This window comes from Siphateles boraxobius, unplaced genomic scaffold, assembly GCF_051911475.1.
Source record: "Siphateles boraxobius isolate OS27281-9 unplaced genomic scaffold, OSU_SipBor_1 135, whole genome shotgun sequence".
NCBI lineage: Eukaryota > Metazoa > Chordata > Actinopteri > Cypriniformes > Leuciscidae > Siphateles > Siphateles boraxobius.
Window position 1 is genome coordinate 207,501 of NW_027508739.1, and position 25,648 is coordinate 233,148.

General features: G+C 36.3%; 1 protein-coding gene across 2 annotated transcripts in view; it reads right to left on the reverse strand.

The window, feature by feature from the left end:
- Positions 1 to 25,648, reverse strand: part of gli2b (GLI family zinc finger 2b) — a 97,965-nt gene that overhangs the window by 14,186 nt on the left and 58,131 nt on the right. For both annotated transcript variants that reach the window (XM_077229800.1, XM_077229802.1), the window contains 5 exons: positions 14,839 to 15,032; positions 11,527 to 11,700; positions 6,675 to 6,876; positions 5,392 to 5,578; positions 4,092 to 4,202 (listed from right to left, as the gene is read on the reverse strand). In XM_077229800.1, coding sequence (XP_077085915.1) covers positions 4,092 to 4,202; positions 5,392 to 5,578; positions 6,675 to 6,876; positions 11,527 to 11,700; positions 14,839 to 15,032 — 868 coding nt within the window. The remainder of the gene's footprint in view (positions 1 to 4,091; positions 4,203 to 5,391; positions 5,579 to 6,674; positions 6,877 to 11,526; positions 11,701 to 14,838; positions 15,033 to 25,648) is intronic.

Below are 25,648 nucleotides of genomic sequence, written 5' to 3' on the forward strand. Positions count from 1 at the left end.
GTTGTACTATTCAGAACAACAACAGCAGGAATGTGAGTGTAAAGTTGTTCACTAAATATGAAGTTAATATATAGAGTTATCAACAGACAAAACTTGGGCAGTTAGCTTGTTTTATATTTTTTTTCTTCCGCAAAAACCAATGAGGTTCATTCTCGTGTTACGCATCACGTTTGAGCTTCTGAAAGAACCAATGAGGTTCATTCTTGTGTTACGCATCACGTTTGAGCTTCTGAAAGAACCAATGAGGTTCATTCTCGTGTTACGCAGCAGGTTTGAGCTTCTGAAAGAACCAATGAGGTTCATTCTTGTGTTACGCATCACGTTTGAGCTTCTGAAAGAACCAATGAGGTTCATTCTCGTGTTACGCAGCACGTTTGAGCTTCTGAAAGAACCAATGAGGTTCATTCTCGTGTTACGCATCACGTTTGAGCTTCTGAAAGAACCAATGAGGTTCATTCTTGTGTTACGCATCACGTTTGAGCTTCTGAAAGAACCAATGAGGTTCATTCTCGTGTTACGCATCACGTTTGAGCTTCTGAAAGAACCAATGAGGTTCATTCTTGTGTTACGCATCACGTTTGAGCTTCTGAAAGAACCAATGAGGTTCATTCTCGTGCTACGCAGCACGTTTGAGCTTCTGAAAGAACCAATGAGGTTCATTCTCGTGTTACGCATCACGTTTGAGCTTCTGAAAGAACCAATGAGGTTCATTCTCGTGTTACGCATCACGTTTGAGCTTCTGAAAGAACCAATGAGGTTTATTCTCAAGTTACACATCATGTTTGAGCTTCTGAAAGAACCAATGAGGTTCATTCTCGTGTTACGCATCACGTTTGAGCTTCTGCAAGAACCAATGAGGTTCATTCTCGTGTTACGCATCACGTTTGAGCTTCTGAAAGAACCAATGAGGTTCATTCTCGTGTTACGCATCACGTTTGAGCTTCTGCAAGAACCAATGAGGTTCATTCTCGTGTTACGCATCACGTTTGAGCTTCTGAAAGAACCAATGAGGTTCATTCTCGTGTTACGCATCACGTTTGAGCTTCTGAAAGAACCAATGAGGTTTATTCTCAAGTTACACATCATGTTTGAGCTTCTGAAAGAACCAATGAGGTTCATTCTCGTGTTACGCATCATGTTTGAGCTTCTGCAAGAACCAATGAGGTTGGTTCTCAAGTTACGCATCACGTTTGAGCTTCTGCAAGAACCAATGAGGTTCGTTCTCGTGTTACGCATCACGTTTGAGCTTCTGAAAGAACCAATGAGGTTCATTCTCGTGTTACGCATCACGTTTGAGCTTCTGAAAGAACCAATGAGGTTCATTCTCGTGTTACGCATCACGTTTGAGCTTCTGAAAGAACCAATGAGGTTTATTCTCAAGTTACACATCATGTTTGAGCTTCTGCAAGAACCAATGAGGTTCATTCTCGTGTTACGCATCACGTTTGAGCTTCTGAAAGAACCAATGAGGTTCATTCTCGTGTTACGCATCACGTTTGAGCTTCTGCAAGAACCAATGAGGTTGGTTCTCAAGTTACGCATCACGTTTGAGCTTCTGCAAGAACCAATGAGGTTCGTTCTCGTGTTACGCATCACGTTTGAGCTTCTGAAAGAACCAATGAGGTTCATTCTCGTGTTACGCATCACGTTTGAGCTTCTGAAAGAACCAATGAGGTTCATTCTCGTGTTACGCATCACGTTTGAGCTTCTGAAAGAACCAATGAGGTTTATTCTCAAGTTACACATCATGTTTGAGCTTCTGAAAGAACCAATGAGGTTCATTCTCGTGTTACGCATCACGTTTGAGCTTCTGCAAGAACCAATGAGGTTCATTCTCGTGTTACGCATCACGTTTGAGCTTCTGCAAGAACCAATGAGGTTCATTCTCGTGTTACGCATCACGTTTGAGCTTCTGCAAGAACCAATGAGGTTCGTTCTCAAGTTACGCATCACGTTTGAGCTTCTGCAAGGTTTTTTCTAACGCGTTAAGCAGGTTCAGTTGAGCTTCTGTTTATATCCACTCATTAATGTTTAAATGTGAATAAAAACCTAGATTCAATCTGTTCATCATATCTCGTTCATCATTCATCGAGTCTCTACAGAATATTAAGTCCAAACCCCTCAATTCAAATGGATTAGTTTTACAATCTCTCTATGAACTTTTTGAAGCTTTAAAGTGGTAGTTGCGTAGACTGTCAATGGAGAGACAGAAATCTCTCAGATTTCATTACAAAGATCTTCATCTGTCTTCTGAAGACAAACAAAAATGACATGAGGGTGAGTAATTAATAAAATAATTTTTATTTTAGGGTGACCTAACCCTTTAATACCACGACTTAAACTCAACAAAATATCAACATCAGCTATTAACATTAACACTATTTCACGTCAATTTGACATTGGCATTACACCTGTATTAAACCAAACATGAATGTCTGAACATTGGCCCATTGAACAGACAAATGCTTTTGTGCTCTATAACAGCACTCCCTCAACGCTGATATATTATTTACTCAGGCACATAACGGTAGTATGAAGACGAAACATTAATTGTGCGCTTGTAGGGACGCGTGTGTGGTGTTAAGAGCGATCGGACCGTGCTCTGCTGTGGGTAGCGGAGACGCTCTCACACACACATACACACACACACACACACAGCTTGCTGACTGCAGCATGTTTATCTCTGCCCTGTGAGCTATCTTCATCAATTCTGCTGGCCCCAAGACGACGGCAGCCGCCTTATTCCCCATGCATCAAGAGCCAACCTGCCTCACCGCCAAGAGCAGCCGCAGATTTGTCAAAAGATGAGCAGCGCGCAGGAGAAAGAGAGAGAGAAAAAACTCTCAGGTGACAATAACGGCCAGCCAATATTTCATTAAAATGAAGTGCTCTGGCACAGTTTACACGGCGCGGCGAGTGAGCGAGCCAACGCGTGTAAAGCTCTTATCAGCTGGAGTTTTTCTCGCGCGGTGCGTGTGAAGAAGCGGGTCAGGGGACCGCGGGGCTCCCGAGGGCCTCATGGCCTGTCATTGATCAGTACAAAGCATTTCAGAGAGAAAAATCCACAGTTTTTTCAGCATAACAGGACGAACGGGCCATTCACCGTCTGTTGTTTCTTTGCGTTCTCCGTCAAGATCTGTTTCATAACCTTGTGAGCGGCAGCATAGATGATCTCAAGACCGATGTGTGTGTTTCACAGAGAAAGCAATCCCAGAATGCATTGCTTCGGCCTTAGAAAGGAAATCTAATATGGAGTCATGAGATGCTGATTTTAAATACATTTTATATAATGAAAAATATTGATAGAACAAAAGTAGTTAGCTATAATAAATTACATTAAAGTTTATATTAATTATTTACTTTTTATAACCATTTTTAAAACAATTTTATACTAAAATACTCTGTAAACAAACATCAGATGAAATCAAATGTAATATTAATATAAAATATATTTTATAATATTAATATTATATTTTAAATAATACGTGTATTTTATATTAATATTCACTTTATTGAAAATAAATTATGTATAAAAGGTGCCATACAAATATAATGATAATAATAATAATAATAATATTTATATTAATAAATTAATGTAATACAATATATAATAATAATAATATAAAATTATATAAAAATATTATTATTATAGTATTATTGTTTGTACAGCAATTTTTATACATAAAAAATAATCATGTATAAGCCATGACATACAATAATTATAATAATAATAAAAATAAATGAATGTATTTATATAACAATATATTTATTATATTGATTTATTTATATTAATATTAGCACACTGATATAATAAATTCTATTTTACATTAATACTAGAATATAATATAATACTAAAGTTGCAGTGATTATTTAAAATATATATATTTTTTAATATTTATATTATATTTTAATATAATAAAATCTATTTTCTATTTTATTGTGTCAAATCTACACAATATTAGTGTGTGTACCTTCACTTGAGGACTACAAGCCGTAGTACGTGTAGAGAGCTTCAGATCGCTTACTAATGAGGTTGCATTTCATTTAAGATTTTGACTTAGAAGTGAGCACACTAGGTTGTGGTCCCTTACCGGAGAGCACGGCGACACAGGTCGCGGCCCGTCCAACTCTGTCTTGACCTTTGACCTCTTGTGGTTTAGGGGGTTTACCGTGCTGCTGACTGCAGAGTCTCCATTTGTGTTCTAAAGAAAGAGGGAAGAAAGAAAAGAAGTCAGCATCGAGACAGTAGGCGAGTGAGTGCATGTGACATGTGAACACAGCGTTTAGCACACACTCTCCTCCACCAAAAGTGCTGACAGAGTCCATGTGCGGTCTGGAACTGCTGTGTGTTTCTGCTTGCCTGAATGTGACAGCAGTGCAACCACAGAGAAACTGCTAATGTGTGTGTAGCTTCAGCTGTCTGCTCTAATAATCATAATCAGGCTCTTTTCATTTATTTTTTTAATAAAATGTACAATGAAATCATTATTGATGAATTAATTCCAAATTACAAGAATACTAATAGTTTATTATTATTATGGTTATAACAACACTACAATAAAATATAATAATTTCATGAATTCATTTCATTAATGCATCTTTTATGTTATTATTGTTGTTTGTATACCACCATAATACATATATTCTTTTTATGCATGTTCTATACAGATACTACAACTACTAATACTAAATATTATTATAAATATATTATAACGATAAATAGTCATAGTTTATTGTGAAATTATTATTATTAATTGTATTGAACCATTTATTGATAAATCTTATAAATAAAATGTGCTATAATAATAATAATAATAATAATAATAATAGTTCTATAAATAAAAGTTCTATAAATGTAAAATTTATAAATAATATATAACAATTGATTGTAAAATAATGTATTATTATTATTATTAATATTATTGTATGGCACAATTTATAGATAAATTATTTGTACATGTAAAAGGCGCTTGTACAAATAATAACAATATTAATACTAATAATTGCTATTATCAGTAGCACTAGTACTATAAATAATATTACAATAAAATATTTTACGCAGTACTATTATTATTATTATTATTATTTGTATAGCAAAAATAAATTATGCATAAAAGGTGCCATACAGTTTTAATAACAACAGCAATAATAATAATCATTATTTTTTATTAATAGTAATAATAAATAATCTTATAATAAAATATTAGTTTTTAATGTATTATTATTATTTAAATATATAAATATATATATAAATGGTGCCAATCAAATACAATAATATGATAATAATAATTTGTATAGCACTTTTTATACTTTAATATTGATAAAAAGCATTCTAATAAACAAAATAAAACGAGACTGCTAAAACAGTGTGTCAGTGATGAGGTGTGTTACCTTCGCGTCGATGTCACTGGTGGTGTGTGTGGGCAGGCTGGAGAGGCTCAGTGGGATTCTGCTGGAGAACGCGGGTGACGACTGTATGAGCGGTGGAGTGTGTCCGAACGCACTGAGGCTTCGCTGCTGGGACAACAGCTGCTGATACGCCACCGGATTGATGGAGTGAGGGAACGGGAACGAAGGGCTGGAACAGAAGAGGAAGAGATGGGCATGTGCTGTATCGTCTTTGACTGTCACGAGATGTGGCTGTATTAAAGCGCATTCAGGAGACATCGAAAAAAAAGAGGAAATCCAACACACTATCAATACTTGCAAACGAGTATCAAAATTTTATTATCAACGTTGAGATCGAATGAGACCGAAACGTTGCTAATAAAACAAATTATACTCGTTTGCAAGTGTTTATAGTGTGCGGGATTTCGATTTTTGACCTGACTCATTTGGTATTTTCCATGGTAATTTTCGATGGTTGCTAATTAAAACAACAATCCAAATAATAAACAGGCGAAACAACAAGGAGAAACACACCACATACCCATAATGAAAGCTTTAACAGAAATTGAGGGCTTCTATACATGGAAAACAAGCGTAGCTAACGAGACTGATTAACCACACACAGCTCAACCAAATGAAGACGTGATCATGAAACAAGGAGTGGTGGGAAACTGAACAAATGAACAGAAGGAAATCCAAAAACAACTGGCTACGCTTACATGCACAACTTTTGTTTCAATTGATGAATCCGAACGTAGTTGTTTACATGAACGCTAAACGTGATCGGGTTGATGTGCGTGTTTATATGTCACAAGCTTCAAATCGGAATAGAATTTTTGGCTTGCGCACACTGCACGAATATACAGAGTTTCCTTCAGTTTGCGCATACTAACTATTCTCCTACTCCGGTTCTTTATTTGTTTTAAGCAGCAGACTTAATATTTATCCTTTTCTGGTCATAATTTGGAGACAATGAGCATATCATTGTCAGATCGCGCCGCGCGTCATACTTCATTACGCTATTTCAAAGTCATTGCACACGCGCAGTCTTTTCAGTTTCGGTATTCAATCCAATCAAGTGTTTACATGTTCTCTCGATGGATTAGAAAAGGAATAATCCACCCCTGAATGAAATCAATCCGATTTCATTCAGATCGAGCTCAATCGTATCGATTAAGGTGTTTACATGAAGGTTCTTCAGTCCGATTGAGCCGCCAATCCGATTACTAACGGATTATTTGTTTGCATGTAAGCGTAGCCACTGATAGCTTAAATCCAGTTAGTACCTGATTCCACCGACAGACAGGTGTCCATAGGAGCTGCTGGCGGCCGAACTGGAGCGGGAGTTGTTGATGTAGGCCACCAGAGAGTTGGGTGATGTTCGGATCATGGTCTGCAGGTCGATGCTGGCGTCCGAGAGCGGAGAGATGGATAACGCTCGCTTTCGACTCAACCTGGGCGTCAGACGAGGGCTGGGAAACCGTGACACTGTGGAACATGCAAACACGTTAAAGCACGCAATCAAACCTGTACTCTTTAAACAAGGTTATTGCGCAATTCATCAATGCAAATTATTCCAAATCTTTATTTAACAAAATATGCTTTTAAAGATATGAAGAAATGCACAAAATTTGCCACACATGTACACCAGGGCAGTTTGAGTGCACACACCAAATTTGAGCAATTTCCACCAATAGTTGGCGCTATAACTTAAAAGAATCTTAAAACTGTAACTGTGATGAAGTTTACCCCAAAATGTACCTCAAAAACACCCATATGGCTTTATGCCGAAAGTTGCCAGCTGTTCCACATCTGTTTGGAGCTAATAATTCCTGCTAATTGCAATATTTTTGATGCTCCAATGCTTATAAAGTTTCTGTACACTTGGGTACTTTGGGTTAATTGGAACTAAACGGCTTATAACAAAGGAAAATGGTCTGTAGTTTTGATACAAGCATCTGAGAGCGGAGAGATGGACAGTGTAAAATTCTGTAATTTGTAGTAAAATGAATGTTACTTTCTTAATAAATGTTTATTGGGCAATTCATCAATGCAATTTTTTTTATAATTATAATGTTTGTTTTTTTATCCATCAGATTAAAATCCATAATTCTGAATAGCATAGAAACTGTCCAGTCATTTCAGCTGATACTCCCAGCATGACACCAGCAAAACACCAGTTCAAGTGATCAATACTTCAGATTCTCTTTCTCTCGCTCAGGAGAATCTCAGTGTGTCATTTCCAGTTTCGTTCACTGCTGAGCTATTTTAGGAACCTCACAAGCGTGCGTGCGTGTGTGTGTGTGTGAGTGTGGAGTACAACTGCATGATCGATGCTCTCACACACCCTCTGCGACACACGCCTCCGCAGGATAGAGCCGAACCCCATCAATAAGTGCTCAAGATTGATTTCTGGCCGTGGAAAACAGAATATACTGTACTTGGATAACGTGACTTCACTGGGAAACCTGCTTCACTCCAGTATTTCAAAGATTTTGAAGAAGTCACAACAAACTTTATGCAAAAAAAAAAAAAAATTGGCATCAATCTTGGAATAATATCCGTTTCCCTCTGAATCTTTGCAAATGACTATTTTTTGCACAGTGGTCCAATTTTTGCTCTTAAAATGATCTTTAAGTTCATTAACGCACGATTGTCTAATTGATCAAAAAGAAAGTACCAATAAAATAAAGTAATATTTAAAGTATTTGTAAAAAAATATTTAAACATTATTATTATTAATAAATTATATTTAAAATATATTATATAATATAATATTTATATTTTATATTAAAATATTTATTTCTTATTTTTGTTCAATATTTTAAATGTATAAAAATATTTTAAATATTACTTTAAATAAAATATTATTTTAAAGATTCAAAATATTTCAAAATAATTAAAAATATAAAAAATAAATATATATAAAAATATATAAATATAATACAATATAATTTAAAAATAAAATATTTTATTTTATTTTAAAATAGTGTTTCTACAGCTACTTATGTTTTGCTAATATTGTATGTAAAAAAAATACAAAGAAGAAAAATCAATTCAAAGTATTCTGAAAATGAGTTTAAAGTGATTTATTGTGTTAAAGGCCGAATAGGAGTAGTGAAAAAATAAACCAGTATAGTCTTAATCGTCCCATCTCAAACTCAGCGTGACCTCATTTTGATTTGATTTGGGATAATTAATCCTTCCCAATAAATTACCGTAATTACCCAGATAACAATCAAACGATTGCAGACTTGACTTTGTTTAATGTGGGTAATTTACAGAACTGATTCTGGCTCAAAAAGAAGTGTGTGTGAATAATAAGTGTATGTTTGTGCGTCAATGGCTCATGATTGTCTTGGTAACATCAACAGGGATTCAAAAGATTTAAATTTAATATGTCTGCGCCATTAAACCGGATGCTTTATCATTAAGGTAGTGATAACTTGTGTAGAGTATGTTGCAGAGCAAAGACGCTCTGAGCAGTTTAATATTTCAGTGGAGAGTTACTGAGACAACTGCAGCTAACTCAACAGGTGCTAAACATTAGACCCTCTGTGTGTGTGTGTGTGTGTGTGTGTGTGTGTGTGTGTCTGTGTGTGTGTGTCCAGAAACTCTGGCAACCGGACGTCCATAATGATTTCATCACGAGCAGCGCCAACACAAGCAGAATTACACAAATCATTTATTTGTGTGTGTGTGTGTGTGTGTGCCGTGGACTTGTTCCCTACAGACCACAGCGCTAATAAATAATCCCTCAGCTTTGTTGCAGTGAGGGTCATTACTCTTAGCATGAGCTAATGGTTTGCTGTCATGTTCAGGCGTTCGTTGGAGCTCCTAACACATCTTTAGTGCTAAGAGCCGCCTCAGGACCCAAATCCAGAGAGAACTGATGCTAAACATACAGTACAAAAGACAAAGAAAAACAAACCTAAAACTTACAACGTCAATGTTTTACAGGAATCTTTTGGAGCTCCTGATCTATGACTGAAAGCAGACGTTGGGCCTGTGTACGTCTGCAGATTTAAACCCGTTCTGTGGTGAAATTTGCATGGTCTTAATGGCCTTACAAAGACGCCATGATCTTACGGCTTCACTTTTGAGGACGGAGGACAGAGCTTAAAATTATGTCATAAAATTATGTTTTGATGCCATGCACCATATCATGCACTGTTTGTGTTTGCATGTAGCTAAATTCATATGAACAAATATGGCTTATTGGATGTGACAATGTCAGAACTTCACAAAATTTGGTACACATGTACACCAGGACAATCCGAGATAACACACCAAATTTCAGCATTTTCCACCAATAGGTGGCGCTATAACAAAAAAACCTCAAAACTGTACCTGCGATAACATTTGCACCCAAATTTACCCCCAAAAAAAGTCTACACACAACATCCATATGACTTTATGCTGAATGTTGGGAATTGTGGTAATTTTCTCTACTTTTCCAATATGTTTTGAGTTAATGATTATGTGGGGGTATCATGGAGGAGTGGAAGCTTAAAAGGAGGAGCAACGACGGTGAAGGACGAGAGAGGCCAGGCCTGGATTTATGTTGTGTTGTTTATGTTTTATTATGAGACAGCATAATAAATGCATAATAAAAGCCCCTCGTCTAAGAGGGGCTGCTGGCTTTTACTTTTAAAATGTACTTTTTACTTTTGTATTTGTTTTATTTTGTTATTAAATTGTTTAAATGTTCGCCGGTTCCTGCCTCCTTCTTCCCATAACATCTGAACTGAGTTATAGATTGCTACTAACTGCAACATTTTTGATTGTTACAGTAACTCTGGCTGGTCCATTGCTTATAGAGTTACTGTACCTCTGGGTACTTTGGGTTAATCGTGACTAAACGGCATATAGCCAAAGAAAATGACTTTACAACTTTCTAACTGGCTTTGCTTGAATGATCATATCTCTCATTCTCTTTCTATCTGTCTTTGTAACTGACTCATGCTGTTTCCCGTCAAAGCGTGGGACACGCTCCACTGTCAGCATCCAAACACATCTGCGTAAAAGCTGTCGGGAAGCATCAGCGGCTCCGGACGGGACACAGATCAAAGCCAGACGGAGTTAGCTCAGCTAAATGAGCTATTCATTCGTGTTGCTTTAGCAAAGCCCGAGATCTGTGCACACACACACACACACCCGATACGGCATGCTAAAGAGGCAGAGCGAACGGAGAGTGTTTGTTTTTCAACTCTGATTGTTTGAAGGAGACGCAAGAGCAAATGTTTGCTCTATAGAGAGGAAGAGGCCTACTGTATATCACCATGTGTTTGTTTGAAATAACACCTCGTCTCTCTCTGGAGTATTACTCACATTAGTCTCGTCATGGTATTTTTCCTCTGACTGATTCGGAGAACAGCACAAATGTGTTACAGTAAATACAGATGAGAAAGTCAAATAAACGAAACATAATCCACCTGTTAATAATGTGATGGTTCAGTTGCTCTGATTCAGATACACAGAAATTCCAAAAGCAATAAATCAATAATTATGATAGCTTGACAAATGTTTTTTTCAAAAGCCCTAAGTAAACAGGTGTTAAGGGATCAGTCCACCCACACTGAACATGAAACTGCTGCATGACACGGCATAATAACATACATTCAGAACATATCTGTTGTTTAATGTATAAATAATGAGGAGCCAGATTTTGGACCAATGAGATGCTACAGTGGGCGGAGCGCAGTCAGTGCAATCAACTAAATGCCCTGTTGCTCATCACTTGGTTAATTAAGGTGTCAAACTCAGTTTATCTTTATCTTAACTTTCATTAGCTTCACTATCATGGACTTCACAGCTAATTTTACTAAACGAGCAGTTTTGGATCATTTGGATCGCTTCATTGTCCTGACTTAGGAAGCGCTGGATGACAGAATGGAGAAAGAACATAAACATCACCAGTGTGAAGCTTCCCGCCAGTGTTTAGAGTGTCTGTCGCGAGCGGATGCTGAACATGAGGGAGTTTATTTATTTTACTGTCTGCTGGTGTAAGAATCGAAGAGAAATGGGTGTTTATAAAGTCCTTTGAAGCCACACATAAGTATTACCCTGGATTTAAATGTGAAACAAATATTATGTTTGAATTCTTAACACAGTTAAACAGATATGACTGTAACTCACCGTCGACCGGGGTGAAGTATTCGGGCAGATGAGCCGCCCCGGCTCCCTGCATCAGTAACTCTCCGTACGGGTTCCTGTGGCCCGTCATCAGGTGGTAATAGTCGGCCGGGGTGGTGCCGGGGGGTGGGGGGGGCAGACCGAACAACCCTCGTTCCTTCAGGTGCTCGTGAGCCACTGCCAGAGAGAAGAGAGAGTTAAAAGAGTCATATATTCACGGAAACAGGGTTTTATTGAAACAAATCTTCACGATTATCTATGAGCTCATTAGCATATGACCTGCCCACATTTGTATTTCATCATGATGAAAAAACAGTGTGAATTATGTTGAATTTGCTTTTATTTTTATATTTTCAGTTTTAATTTGACAGTTTTTGTAATTTTGCATGTTTTTAAAAATATTTATTTTTTTAGCTTTTTAGATTTAGTAATTTTAGAACCTCAATATAAACACATTAGATTTGAGTTAGTTGCTAAGACAACATTTCAAATTTTCGTTTACATACACTTTTCATCTAATATTTATATTTTCAGCTTCATTTACATTAACAAAAATGGTTTTTAATTGCTTTAATTAACAATAGAGTGCATTAGTGCCCGCCCCTTTTTTCAGCGGTTTTGGTTCCGGAAGTATTTTTTCCAATTTTTTCGATAGGGATTTCAAAAAACCGTCTTTGTTAAAGCATTATAAGCCATGAATGAAGCCAATCAGCTACAAGGTGAATCACAACACTACAAACTTTGATTTAAAGCAAAAAAGGTTTTAAAAATCAGACAAAAATACAAAACGATAAAGACTTAACAGCTTTAAGCCCAATTTATACTTCTGCGTCGAACTTACGCCGTAGCTACGTCGTAGGCTGGTCGTAGCGCGCGTACCCTCCGGCGTACCCTGACGTGCACCTCTCCGAAAATGTAACAACGCGTCAATTCTACGCGGACGCAAGCGCTTTGATTGGTCTGCTCAAACCGCTCCCTCGGGTTTCACATGCTCCCTCTGCGTGCGTCAACGCGGACAACGACGCAGAAGTATAAATTAAAACCAAAGCGTAGTCTACAGCGTAGAGGCTCCGGCGTAGGTCCGACGCAGAAGTATAAATCAGCCTTTAGTGAGGGATAGAACTACAATCCCATGAAGCATTGTGAACAGCATAATCAAAATAAAAACACTGGCGAAATATACAAATACTCATTTAAAAATGTCGATTATATATATAAATTTTTTTTTTATATATGTTTATTGCAAAATATGCAATATAAATATATATATATTTTGAGAGCCGACAGGTTTGTGGGCTGGCGGCTTCAACAGAAGCAAATGCCATCGATTAACACCCTCAGTAAAGCTGTCTTTAAAGGTTCATACGTTTTCCTATGGAGAAAATGAATGGACTTTTTACTTCCAGAGCCCGACCGTTGCACTCTATAGCAATACTACTGACGTATAGTGGTTAGCCAATCAGAACAGAATTCAACTTACATATAAATGTATGTAATATATACGGTGGAAAATTAAGATGCAATAAACCTTAACTAACATTATAAGTAAAGCTTTACTAGCTTTACAGAAGAGAGGTTGAGGGAACTACAGTAAGAGGAGAGTTGACATCTGCACCTAGTAAACTTCTTTTAAAAGTGTCAGTAACAATCAGAGAGTGAGTTTAACATGTTTAATGCTGAAGTCGTTTGGTTCAAGAATAGATTAGGACAGAAATATGGTGTGGAAACGCAGACGTGAATGCTGATCAATGCGTTGCAAGCTTGACTGTATTATGAATTGTGATTAAACAGACAACAAAACAATCCCTCATTAAAACATGACCAAAAAATCCAAAAATATGTGTATCTGTCTCTCCTTTAATATAGAAATAAATATCTGCCAATGAAAGCAATCAAAAAGAGTCTTGGATTCTATTCCAAAGCCTTTAATGTCTATATATTCCAACTTGAAAAATAAATACGGCCTTAAAACACGAGCCAACACTAACGTCAGGCCTGTGTTTGAGCGCTGAGGTCTGTGTGCTGGGCTGAAACTGGTCAGATGTGTCTGGAAACCATTCAAGGCCACATCTACCCATCCACACTCGCTTCGGCTCAAATAGCCCCATTTCTCTTTCTCTGCGCTCTTTTATGCCTTTATCGCTGTTGGGATCTCCTGCGTGCTGCTTATTTAAGTTTAAAGGTGCAAACACATTACTGCTGACAGACTGTGAACCGTGATTTATATGTCACTCGATCGGCTCGCCGCGACCTGTAATTGTAATTCAGCTCTGAAGAAAGAGGTCTGTCGTCGGGTTCGGCCCAACATCGGGGAATTCTGCCTTGTCGTTTTTCTCGTATTAATTTCCAGAACGTCCCCCGAAGGGCAAATCGCAGGATGGGGAAACTTTCACATGTTTGACAATTTGCATGTGCCCAAACCCAAATATACACACATACCTCAGACAGGATTGTGAGCAGCATTCAAAAATGCCGCTCACAATCATGTCTGAGGTTGGTGTGTAATAATATAAAGTGAAGTTTTGAAATGCTGAATTTACAAACCCTGTGTTGAGGCTCAAATAACGCAAATTTCAGACTAACTACACTAAACCTGCCATGTGAAGTAAGATTGCTGACTGTTTGTGTTGATCAGCAGCCAGAATTGGGGAGTAACTAACTAAAATTATTATATAAATTATTAAAAAAGAGATAATGTACAGTCAGGCGGTCGCTATCGCAAAATAAGCCCTCTTGGGCTTCGTGTTGCACTGTATAGATTTATTTTGTGATACTATTCAAAATTTTGGGGTTGTTTTTGAAAAAAGTCTCTTATGCTCACAGAGGATGCGTTTATTTGATCAAAAATACAGGGACAAATTTGATATATTATTTAAATTTAAAATATCTGCTTTCTATGTGAATATATTGTTAAATGTAATATATTCCTGTGATCAAAGCTGAATTTTCAGCATCATTACTCCAGTATTCAGTGTCACATGATCCTTCAGAAATCAGTATAATATGATGATTTGATGCTTTGATAACTATCAGCGTTGAAAACAGCTTAAAATCTTAGTTTTTTAAGGATGAATAGAAAAGTTCAAAAGAACAGTATTTATTAGAAATAGTAGCATTATAAATATCTTTACTGTCACTTTTGATCATTTTAATACACGAATTAATTTCTCAGCTGACCCTAAACCTTTACTGCTCTGACAGCAGAAATAAATAAATGAAATTGCACATGAAAAATTGATAATTCCACCGTTTACTTATGCATTTAAATGCATGTTAAATACAAGTGCATGTGTTTGAGTTTGAGGCGCCCCTCACCGTCAGCAGGGCTCAGTCCTCGGGCCGCTGAGATCATGGACAGGGTGGGACTGGCGTGTGCCGAGCGCAGGTAATGCTCCATGTGTGGAGACACGTATGAGTGAGGAGGGAGGAAGGACTCGCCGGCGCCCCCTGGAGACAGTCGGATCAGAGAGATGTCGGAGATCACCGGGCTGCCCGATAACCCCGGAGGCCTGGAGAGACAAACACCGCTTTTAAAGAGACCCTTAACAGCAAAGAGAATCACAGATAATCACTGTTTCTCTGCACAGAAACGGTCAGAAACTCCTCTTCTGTAGTGCAAAATGATTTGGGGAAAAAAATTAATTGCGATTTCTCTGATACAATATTGTGATTATGATTTAAAATGTGATTTAATAAATTGCAGGTTTGCTGTGCTTGTTTGTAGGGTTGCGCAATTTGGTCAAAATGATCTATCAATATAATATAATAAAATAAAATAATACTAATTCTAATAATTACTGTAATAGTTTAATTGTGTAGTATGTTTATGTAAATGTAACTGTGTAAGTGTATACTATAGTATGAATCATATAAAAATGAGAAATTTTACTAGAAATATTTCACAGTAAAAATGTATATTTAAGAAAAATAATGTAAAATATAATAATATAAATGAACATTACGACTGTGCAATTACAATGATAGTATTTATGATATTATTATTATTATTACTAAATAAGCACAAAACTAAAGAAATATTACTAGAAATATTACACAGTAAAATAAATAATAGTATGTTTATACATTAATTAATTCATAAATAATGTTTTACATTACAACTATAAAATCACAGTACTAATTATTATTATTATTACTAAATAAAAATATAAATGTACTTAATAAAAAATACGATTAATGTAATACATTTTACTGTAAAAAAATAAAAAGTTACATTACAATTGTAAAATTACAATACTAATATTTGTTATTGTTATTTTTATTACTTAATATACATAGAAAAAACAAAAGCAAGTAAGAAACATAACTAGAAATATTTCATAGTAAAAAAAAGTATTTAAGAAAGATAACAGAATAATAATTTTGTAAAATTAACTCTAAAATTATAATAATAATATTTAAGGCTTATTTTCTTCATTTTGAAACATTTAAAACATTTTTTTTAACCCTTAAAGCTCATCTTCTGTTGATGCACTGTAAAAAAAAAAAAAAATTCACAGTACAACTTCATATTTTAAGGCATCTAAAAGACACTTTTTTTAAGTTTAAACAAAATATATATTTTTTTACAGTGCATGAGGTCGAAATTGAGTGGGACTTTTTAACAAAACTCACGTCCCCAACGTCTGGGAATCATCAGAAAGTCTCGAGAGAAATGTGGCCGAGGAATAAAACAAGAAAAATGATCCTTAACTACAGCGCTGACGTTTCCTTGATGGAGGGATGGAAAAGAGGGGAAATGAAAGGGCAGCCGTAGATTGAGAGCGGTCTGGTTTGTGTTAGAGAGTTTGGCGTTTTTCCCATCACACCTCAGACGAGCTCACGCTCTAATGCCTCTCTGAGCCCAGCGCCAAACCTCACAAATATTAGTTATGGCAAACTTTCATAACTATGAAACCCATGAACGAGGGACTCGTGTCAAACATTGAATCATCTGATCAGTGTGTCTATAATGTTTTCAGACTGCTGTCAAGGTGCTTGACAGGGACAAACAAACCGGTTTAAAGAAGATCTGCTGAGTGAATACAGTAAGGGGATTTTCAGCAAACGCCTGGAAATGATCTTGAAGGTTCACGGTTCTCCAGCGAATGTTTGCTAACTCGAACTAATCAGAATAAAACCAGAATCGTGATATGGCGAATGGAAATGATACAAGCGTTTGAAAGCACAACATGTGCCAATCATCTTCCCAAACTCGTAATGAGAAGTGCGTACACTGTAAAAAAAATATATTTTCATGATTTGTTATCGCAACTTTTTTTCTTTTGTCAAATCAACTTAGATAATGAATGTGGATCAGATAACATAAAAATGTGAGTTTCCATTTATTAAATCAATGTCCTTCATAGTATTGACTCAAATTTTTTATTTCAAATGAACAACCAGGTAACTTACTTTTTAAGTTCAACAATAATTTATTAGTGTACAAAAGTATTGAGCAAGACGTATGTGTCTGTTTGCTGCTTCTACACTGATAAAATGATTTTGCGGTGAAGTAAATACTACAGAAAAGTTAGAATTAAAAAAATATTGGGGTTCCCATCGTGCACTGGGCCTTGAATAATACATTTTTCACTGTTTTCTAGCTGTATTTACACTGTTTTTTCATTACTTTTGTTGTTAGGATGAGTAACTTGCCATTTTGTGACATTTTGAGTTAGTTTTCTACTCAAAATAACACATTCAAACACAAAAACGATCCATCAAATGTCACCGTCATTGTGTATTGTCTACCAAGTATTGAGTTCTCTGCGTTCACGTAAATCTTTACTTGAAATGTAGATATATCTTTTGTATTAATTACTTAAAAGTTTCCAAGTAAAGCATATTATTTGAAAGTGTGTGGTTTAATTTGATGTTATATTGTTAAAGTGAAATGTATTGCAAAGAAAATTTTAACTAAATAGATATTACTCAACCTTATACTAGCCAAGTTAAAATAACTTCATTTCTTTGTTACTTTCACTTAACCTATTTAAGTAGAGTTTACTTAATTCCATATGAGAATTTTTCTTAAAAAATATTTGTGCAAAAACTTACTAGTAACTTTTACTTATTGCTTTTTTCAGTGTCTATATTTTTATACATATAAACAAACTCTGTGATCAGATTTTTTAATGTCATTGTCATCCTGACAATCCTGTTACAAAGTTAATTTCAGATCAGAAATGTTCATTTTGAGATTTCTGACGTTTGATTAAAGACTTTGCACTTATTCTCTATTTAATCTCATTGGTGTCTATAGGAGAAACTAATGAGGTATTGTTCTTTCCTATGCATTTTTAATCCTAATTAAATCGCTCCATCTGGCAATATCTGATTATCAAATTACTGATGTTTTCCACCCAGTTTTTATGACATGAAAATAAAAAACAGCTAAACATGTGAAATGATGGTTTTAATTGTTTCTCCATGATGCAACAGAGCAAACGAAGGGGTTCGACTACAGTGAGATCATCTCATTTAAATATTGTGAGCATGATAAAAGTTGTTCTTCTCAAGATAAGGCTGAAAAAACAAAAACAACGAGCATGTATTTCAGACACATGCATACTTAATAACGGCCTCTCTCTTTGGAGATCAGTATGTAAAACATTCTCAGTTTCAAACAGAAAGAGAGCACACAGCCCGGGCGGCACTTAAATAAGTAATGTAATATTCAAATTTAAAATGCTTAGCCTGTGGAGTGATTCTCATGTTCATAGCAAGAACAACACTGAAGCATGGGCTATCCGCACCAGGGGATTGTGGGACCTTGCAAGCTGACTCTTTCACACCTATACCCTCCTAAAGAGACAGACGCTCTCCGAGTCGGGGCTCAAGGCTCCCAGAATGCATCAGGGTAACGCCCGTGATGGACGATCGAGCCAGAATCCGGTAAATCTCAGCGGCCAAACGCTGCGGGATCCAACGGTACACTCAAAGTCCTTGGCTGAACCCGAAATCAGTCATTCGTTCGTGATCAGGAGGGAATTTGATCACTAAGAGCAAATGGAGTAGACAATTTATATATATATATATATATATACATATACATAGAGAGAGAGAGAGAGAGAGAGAGAGTACTATATAAAGTATTTATAAAGTATTTTATATATATATATTTATTATACATCAAATGTATATTAATATGTAATAATAAAAGAGAATAAAAAGTTCATGATAATAAAACCTCCCACAAAAACAAAACAAATATGAAGAATTGGTTTTGATTTTTTTTGGTTTTAAAGTATTATTTTTTAATCATTAATTTTATCATATATATATTAATAAATTCAGATAAAATGTATGATTAAATAAAATTATACACAGACACTTTTTTATTATTAAAATAAGAGAGTTGAAAGTTAATTATAATTAAACTGCCCACAAAAACAAACAAATGTGAAGCATATCTTTTTGTTTTGTTTGTAAACTATTATTTTTTTTTATAATAAATTTGATCAGAATTTAAAACAATAGGCTAATAAAAAGTTAATTATACACAAAAACTAAATACGAAGAAAATAATTTTGTGTTTTTAAAATATACTTTAATAATAATAGTTAAAAATTAGTTGCACATTTTAGAAATATTTTAATACTTATTTTGTATTTTATTTTGATTAAAAATGTAATTCTGACAACACAACCGTAAACAACCTAAATTAAAGTGCACTAAATATGGACTAGTGACTGATATGGACTGGCATCCTAATAATGACGGTTATTAAATTCCCTTTTTTTATTTGGCCGTGATTTGATTAGCACCTTTGAATAAAACGGTTAGCAAATATCTGTTATCTTCCTGTCATAACAGTGAGAAAGCGTAATCACAGCACATAAATACACACTCATTTCCTCTATTAATCTGCCATGATATTGTCCTAAATAATAAAAAGCTCCCTGGAGTCGAGTGTATCTGCCCACTTCATTGGCCCGCTGTGGATCGCTGACCGGTGCCTATTGTTCAGAGGCGAGAGCAGTTTTAGACTCCCGTGACGAGGGCATTGTTTCTGCTAAACAGCAGATGGTCCGAGCACCTGTTTCCAGTGTGTGCCAGGCAGTCAGGTGCCCACGTGTTGGCATTATCTGGGCACTTTAGGTGATGGAGACATGTGTTTGCTTTAAACCCCATTCACATGCGCCGCAGGAGTCCAGAGGAATCACATCACATACAAATCCACACATGGAATCACTATAACATCTCAAACGCTTCTACAGATTCAATGACAAACGCTGAGAAAAAGAGCCCAGAAATCTCACGTCTCCTCGTGAGTGTCAGAGGAATGATGTCTCAAAAAGTGCTCTGATTTGCTCAACAAAACTCAAAAATCAAACTCAAATTATCACATGATGCTCCACATTCAGTTTATAGAATATACTCTTGCTGTATGACAACTATTGACTCTGATATATCCAGTGTAAATATACAGAATATTAAATGTATCTAAATTACAATGTATATCTCCACACGTTTGTGTAAGCATCTGAAATCTACTGTACATTGATGCATAGGGGCTGTGTGTGTGTGTGTGTGTGTGTGTGTGTGTGTGTCAGTATGTATGTGATTGTGTTTGTTTGTGTGTAAGTATGAATGTGATTGTGTTTGTTTGTTTGTGTGTGTGTGTGTGTCAGTATGTATGTGATTGTGTTTATGTGTGTTTGTTTGTGTGTGTGTGTGTGTGTGTGTGTTTGTTTGTGTGTGTGTGTGTGTCAGTATGTATGTGATTGTGTTTGTGTGTGTGTGTTTGTTTGTGTGTGTGTGTGTGTGTCAGTATGTATGTGATTGTGTTTGTGTGTGTGTTTGTTTGTGTGTGTGTGTGTGTGAGATTGTGTTTGTGTGTTATTTTGTTTGTGTGATTGTGTGTGTCAGTATGTATGTGATTGTGTTTGTGTGTGTTTGTTTGTGTGTGTGTCAGTATGTATGTGATTGTGTTTGTTTGTTTGTTTGTGTGTGTGTGCGCGTGCGTGTGTGTGATTGTGTGTGTGTGTGTCAGTATGTATGTGATTGTGATTGTGTTTGTGTGTGTGTTTGTTTGTTTGTTTGTGTGTTTGTTTGTGTGTGTGTGTGTGTGCGCGTTCGTGTGTGATTGTGTGTGTGTGTCAGTATGTATGTGATTGTGATTGTGTTTGTTTGTTTGTGTGTTTTTGTGTGTTTGTGTGTGTGTGTGTGTGTGTGTGTGCGGTGCTGGTGATGAATTGCTCTATGACAGGAACTCGTCTCTACCTGGGGGCTGATACTCTGATTTAGATAAATCACATTTCTGCCTGAGAGCCGTAGAGCGCACACACACTCCTGTAGTAAACACACACACACACACACATGGACAGTCCCCAAACTCTTACAGAACAAACAATACTTTCACACTTCCTCACACATACACAAGCAGAGGACACCGACCTACATATAACGCTGCTCTATATGAGTGATGTTTCATGAAAACACCTGATTTCACTCTCCTCAATAGTTCCACTAGTCAGATTCTTGACTATCTAAACCGATGTGACATTCAGACACGGGACAACCTGAAACCAGACATAATCGAGCTGACTATACAGTACAGGTGTACTCAAGTTTACTTGCTAAGTGTCTGAGTCTCTATTAAAGGTTCAATAACACTAACCTTATGAAAGACAGATAATTCTTCCTCAGAACCAAGTGCTCGTCGTACCAGTCTGAGAACTTGTCAACAACTTTCTTTCTTGGCAACTTCATTTCTACAAGCTTTTAGTTGATTATCACAGAAAATAGCTTCAACTCGTCCTTCAGTTTGTAGAAAAAAAGGGGGTATTAAGTTAGAAATATCAGCGTTTAAAACCCTGTGAAATCCGGGTTTATTTTTTAATTTTCCCCCCAAATTTAGTCTTTTCCATATTAATCTATGAATTCAATTCTAATAATTAAAAAGATGGCTAATCAATTAAATTCATGAAAAGTTAACAATTTAATAAAAATGTAGTGTCTTATGATCATGACCCCTTAAAAATAATGGGTAACAGTTTAGGGTTTAATTCTCACTATTAACTAGTTGCTCAATAGCATGCATATTACTGGAATATTGGCTGTTTATTAAAGCACATATTCATGCCTTATTCTACTTGATCATTTTATATATCCCTTAATCCTTTAATACATAAACATAACCACTACCTTACTAACTATTAATACGCATTAATTAGGAGTTTATTGAGGTAAAAGTCATAGTTAATATATAGTTAAAAATGAGAATTGGACCCTAATCTAAAGTGTGACCAAATAATGTTTAATAAACGGTATTATTATTATTGCTTTGAGTACATACTGTGCAATAGTTTAGAAAAAAAAAAAACGAAGATGTTTCAGGGTTTCATGACCCTTTAAAAATAATGGGTAACACTTTAGTTTAGGGTTGAATTCTCACTAACTAGTTGCTCATTAGCACGCATATTACTAGGATATTGTCTGTTTATTAAAGCATATATTTATGCATTATTCTGCATGATCATATTATATATCCCTTAATCCTATAATACGTAAATTTAACCACTAGGCTACATTACTAACTATTAATAAGGATTAATTAGGAGTTTATTAAGGCAAAAGTCATAGTTAATAGATAGTTAATAATGAGAATACATTATTCTGTCGCAGAACTTTGTAAGTGAATAGTTGTAAACAGGTTTCCTGCTCGTTTTTTCTACTAAGGACAAGTAGACATTATTTTCTGTGTTAATCTACACTAAACATTAATATTCCCTATTTCCCTCAAAGCAAAAAGGTTTGTTTTCTCCGCAGCATCGGAGCAGTGGAAGTGTCTTTCTCCAGGCCTGTTGTCTCGCTGGAAGCTTCCTGACACTCGGCTGGACGGGAAGAGACGCTGACAAGTGGGAGGTTCGTTCGGAAGTGCGTTCCTCCGCCTGGGAGAATTCCCACGGCGCTCCCGTCCGCAACACAGATGAATCGCACCGTCCGTTGTCATTTCAGCCAGCTCTGGGAAAAAAAGCTAGCTTTTCTCCACCTCGCTTTGTCAAACAGAGGAAAAAAATGAAGAACGAAAGCAAGATATCCATAGGGGAAGCTTCCTACTGCCGCTCCGCTGACAGCTCTGACAAAATAACCAGCACCCTCATTATTTTATATGCAAACAATGATAAAACGAACTGTATGGAGATGTCATGTTAGACAATCAGCTTGGAGACCCTTGACATGCCGCCCGGCGACTGTAACAAAGTGTCTCGGCTTGCCACGGGCGACACCACGCTTAATTTGCTGCACAATGTCCCTGTAATTAGATGAATTTGGCTCAGGCAGAGGAAAAGACAGCCAGATCAAGGTCTTGATGAATTAGGGGTCCACTGTCAAGATCAAATCACATTAATCAAGGCGAGCGAGTGTTGAGACAGCTAGTCTCCCCCCAACGCGGCTCTATGTGTGATGAATAGGCTAGCTGCTAGCGGCCCGACCGAATGTATCACCATCAAAATCTGTGAATTTAAATGTAACAGCGGTACTTCGAGAATTCTATCGATTTATTCTGCTCTTTTAAGATAAACCTTCCTTCGAGCCTCAAGACCCCGTTTCAAAAAAGACGAGGAGGGGAAAAAAACTCCAAGGAGTTGTATTTAAGAAAAACAACAAAGTGTAACTTCAAAAACTAGCGCGGCCCACTTTGTGTTCTGATTCTACAATACCGCCGCCTGGAAATTTGGAAAATTCACGTGGGACGCATGAAGCTCTGAAGGTCTAGAGGTTAACCTACATTACTGCAGCGGCTCGACACACCTGAACTAGTGCATGATGGGAAAAACAAGACCTCTGGGATGGACGGCTGTAGAAAATAAAGTACGGAAGATTTCTGTTTGGGGAGCCTAAACTAAAAGAGACAGCAAAGAGACCAAATGCTAAAGTCTCTTGACACTTAGATTTGTCTCCTTTCAGACGAGATCTCAACAACGGTGTCTTGGAAAAGCTGAGCACAAAGTCTGCAAAGGTCAGAGATCTGAGAATGAACTCAATAAGTTCTCATTAATATTTCCCAAGATCAAGTTCAAGTTCAAGTTGCGTTTCTCCAAGCCCAAATGTGCAAAATATTTACAATCATAAATAAGACAACAACATAAGGGTAGTACAACAACAGGTGGACGTAACATACACTATAGATAGAACAAATAACAAATCAACATATAAGACAATCAAAAGTAAATACTGAAAATATACAAAATGTATATAAATATACACAGTGGGTATAGTGCATATAGTAAGTATATTGTACATAGGGACCTGAGGTGCTACCCACATGCTAATTGTATTGGTTTGTGCACATAATTTATGCAAACTGTTGTCTCATTAAGGAATTTGAAGAGAAATATCTGAGCAAAATTGATACTTAAACGAAACAAAACCGAAAAACCCAATGAAGTGTCCTGATTTTCACGTTTCCCCCCAGTAATCTCACATGTATCTCTTCTAGGGTTTCAGCAAAGACCTAATCAATGTGCTCAGCCTTTTGCACCAAAGACTGTTTAAAAGTCTGAGATCTCAATATTAGCTCAAACCTTTCTCATCAAATTCTTCCAAGATCAAATTATCTGATCTGAAACAAAACTAAAAACTTTATGTTTCCTGATTCCCACATCTCTCCCCAGTAATTTCATGTGTCTCTTCTAGAGTTTGTCAACAACAAACACCAAAAAGTCTTAATACGAACTCAATTTCTGATTAAATCCTCCTAAGATCAAATGATCTAAGGTGACAAAATGGATACTTAAAACAACGCTAAGAAATCACGCCATAATGCGACAAGAAGCTTGTCCTCGTGAATGCACTCAGGACTGATTTCTGAGGTTGTGGATTACAGGTAATGTTTGGTTTCTTGTACAGACCGATCATTTCGCTTCATAAAACCTCAATGTATCGTCAGGAGTTTTTTGTTTTGCCTGTATATGTTCTTTTGACTCTGAAAGTGACGTAGCCGTTGACTCGCATTTTATGAATCATCAAGGACCACAATTTTAGCTAAAAATCTCTTTTACTGTTCTACTGAAGAAGAAAAAAGACACCTATATCTTAGATGGCCTGGCGTATTACACTTGCCTCGTTTACAAAATAAAGTGCTCTGAACAAACATATAATCCTCTAAAGTGATCCGGGACGCCATTAAAATAAACCATCCATGTTTCCAATGTTTGGATCCTTATGAAGTCTTTACAGAAACGTAAACAAGCTGTTTAAACTGGGCGTGTCAAAGCAAACGTTCTTTCAGTCTTCCGTGTGTCCTGTTGTCGGCAGACTCAAGCACGTGGAGTCTGTCAGAAACTAAACACACATCTGTATACTGTATCAGGGTATCACCGTCAGTCATTATAATCTGAACACACAAAACTGTATACTGTATCAGTGTCAGTCATTATAATCTGAACACACATCTGTATACTGTATCAGTGTATCAGTGTCAGTCATTATAATCTGAACACACAAAACTGTATACTGTATCAGTGTATTAGCGTCAGTCATTATAATCTGAACACACACATCTGTATACTGTATCAGTGTATTAGCGTCAGTCATTATAATCTGAACACACATCTGTATACTGTATCAGTGTAGACAGCATCAGTCATTATAATCTGAACACACATCTGTACACTGTATCAGTGTCAGTCATTATAATCTGAACACACATCTGTATACTGTATCAGTGTCAGTCATTATAATCTGAACACACATCTGTATACTGTATCAGTGTCAGTCATTATAATTTGAACACACATCTGTATACTGTATCAGCATCAGTCATTATAATCTGAACACACATCTGTACACTGTATCAGTGTCAGTCATTATAATCTGAACACACATCTGTATACTGTATCAGTGTCAGTCATTATAATCTGAACACACATCTGTATACTGTATCAGTGTCAGTCATTATAATTTGAACACACATCTGTATACTGTATCAGCATCAGTCATTATAATCTGAACACACATCTGTATACTGTATCAGTGTAGACAGTGTCAGTCATTATAATCTGAACACACATCTGTATACTGTATCAGTGTCAGTCATTATAATTTGAACACACATCTGTATACTGTATCAGCATCAGTCATTATAATCTGAACACACATCTGTACACTGTATCAG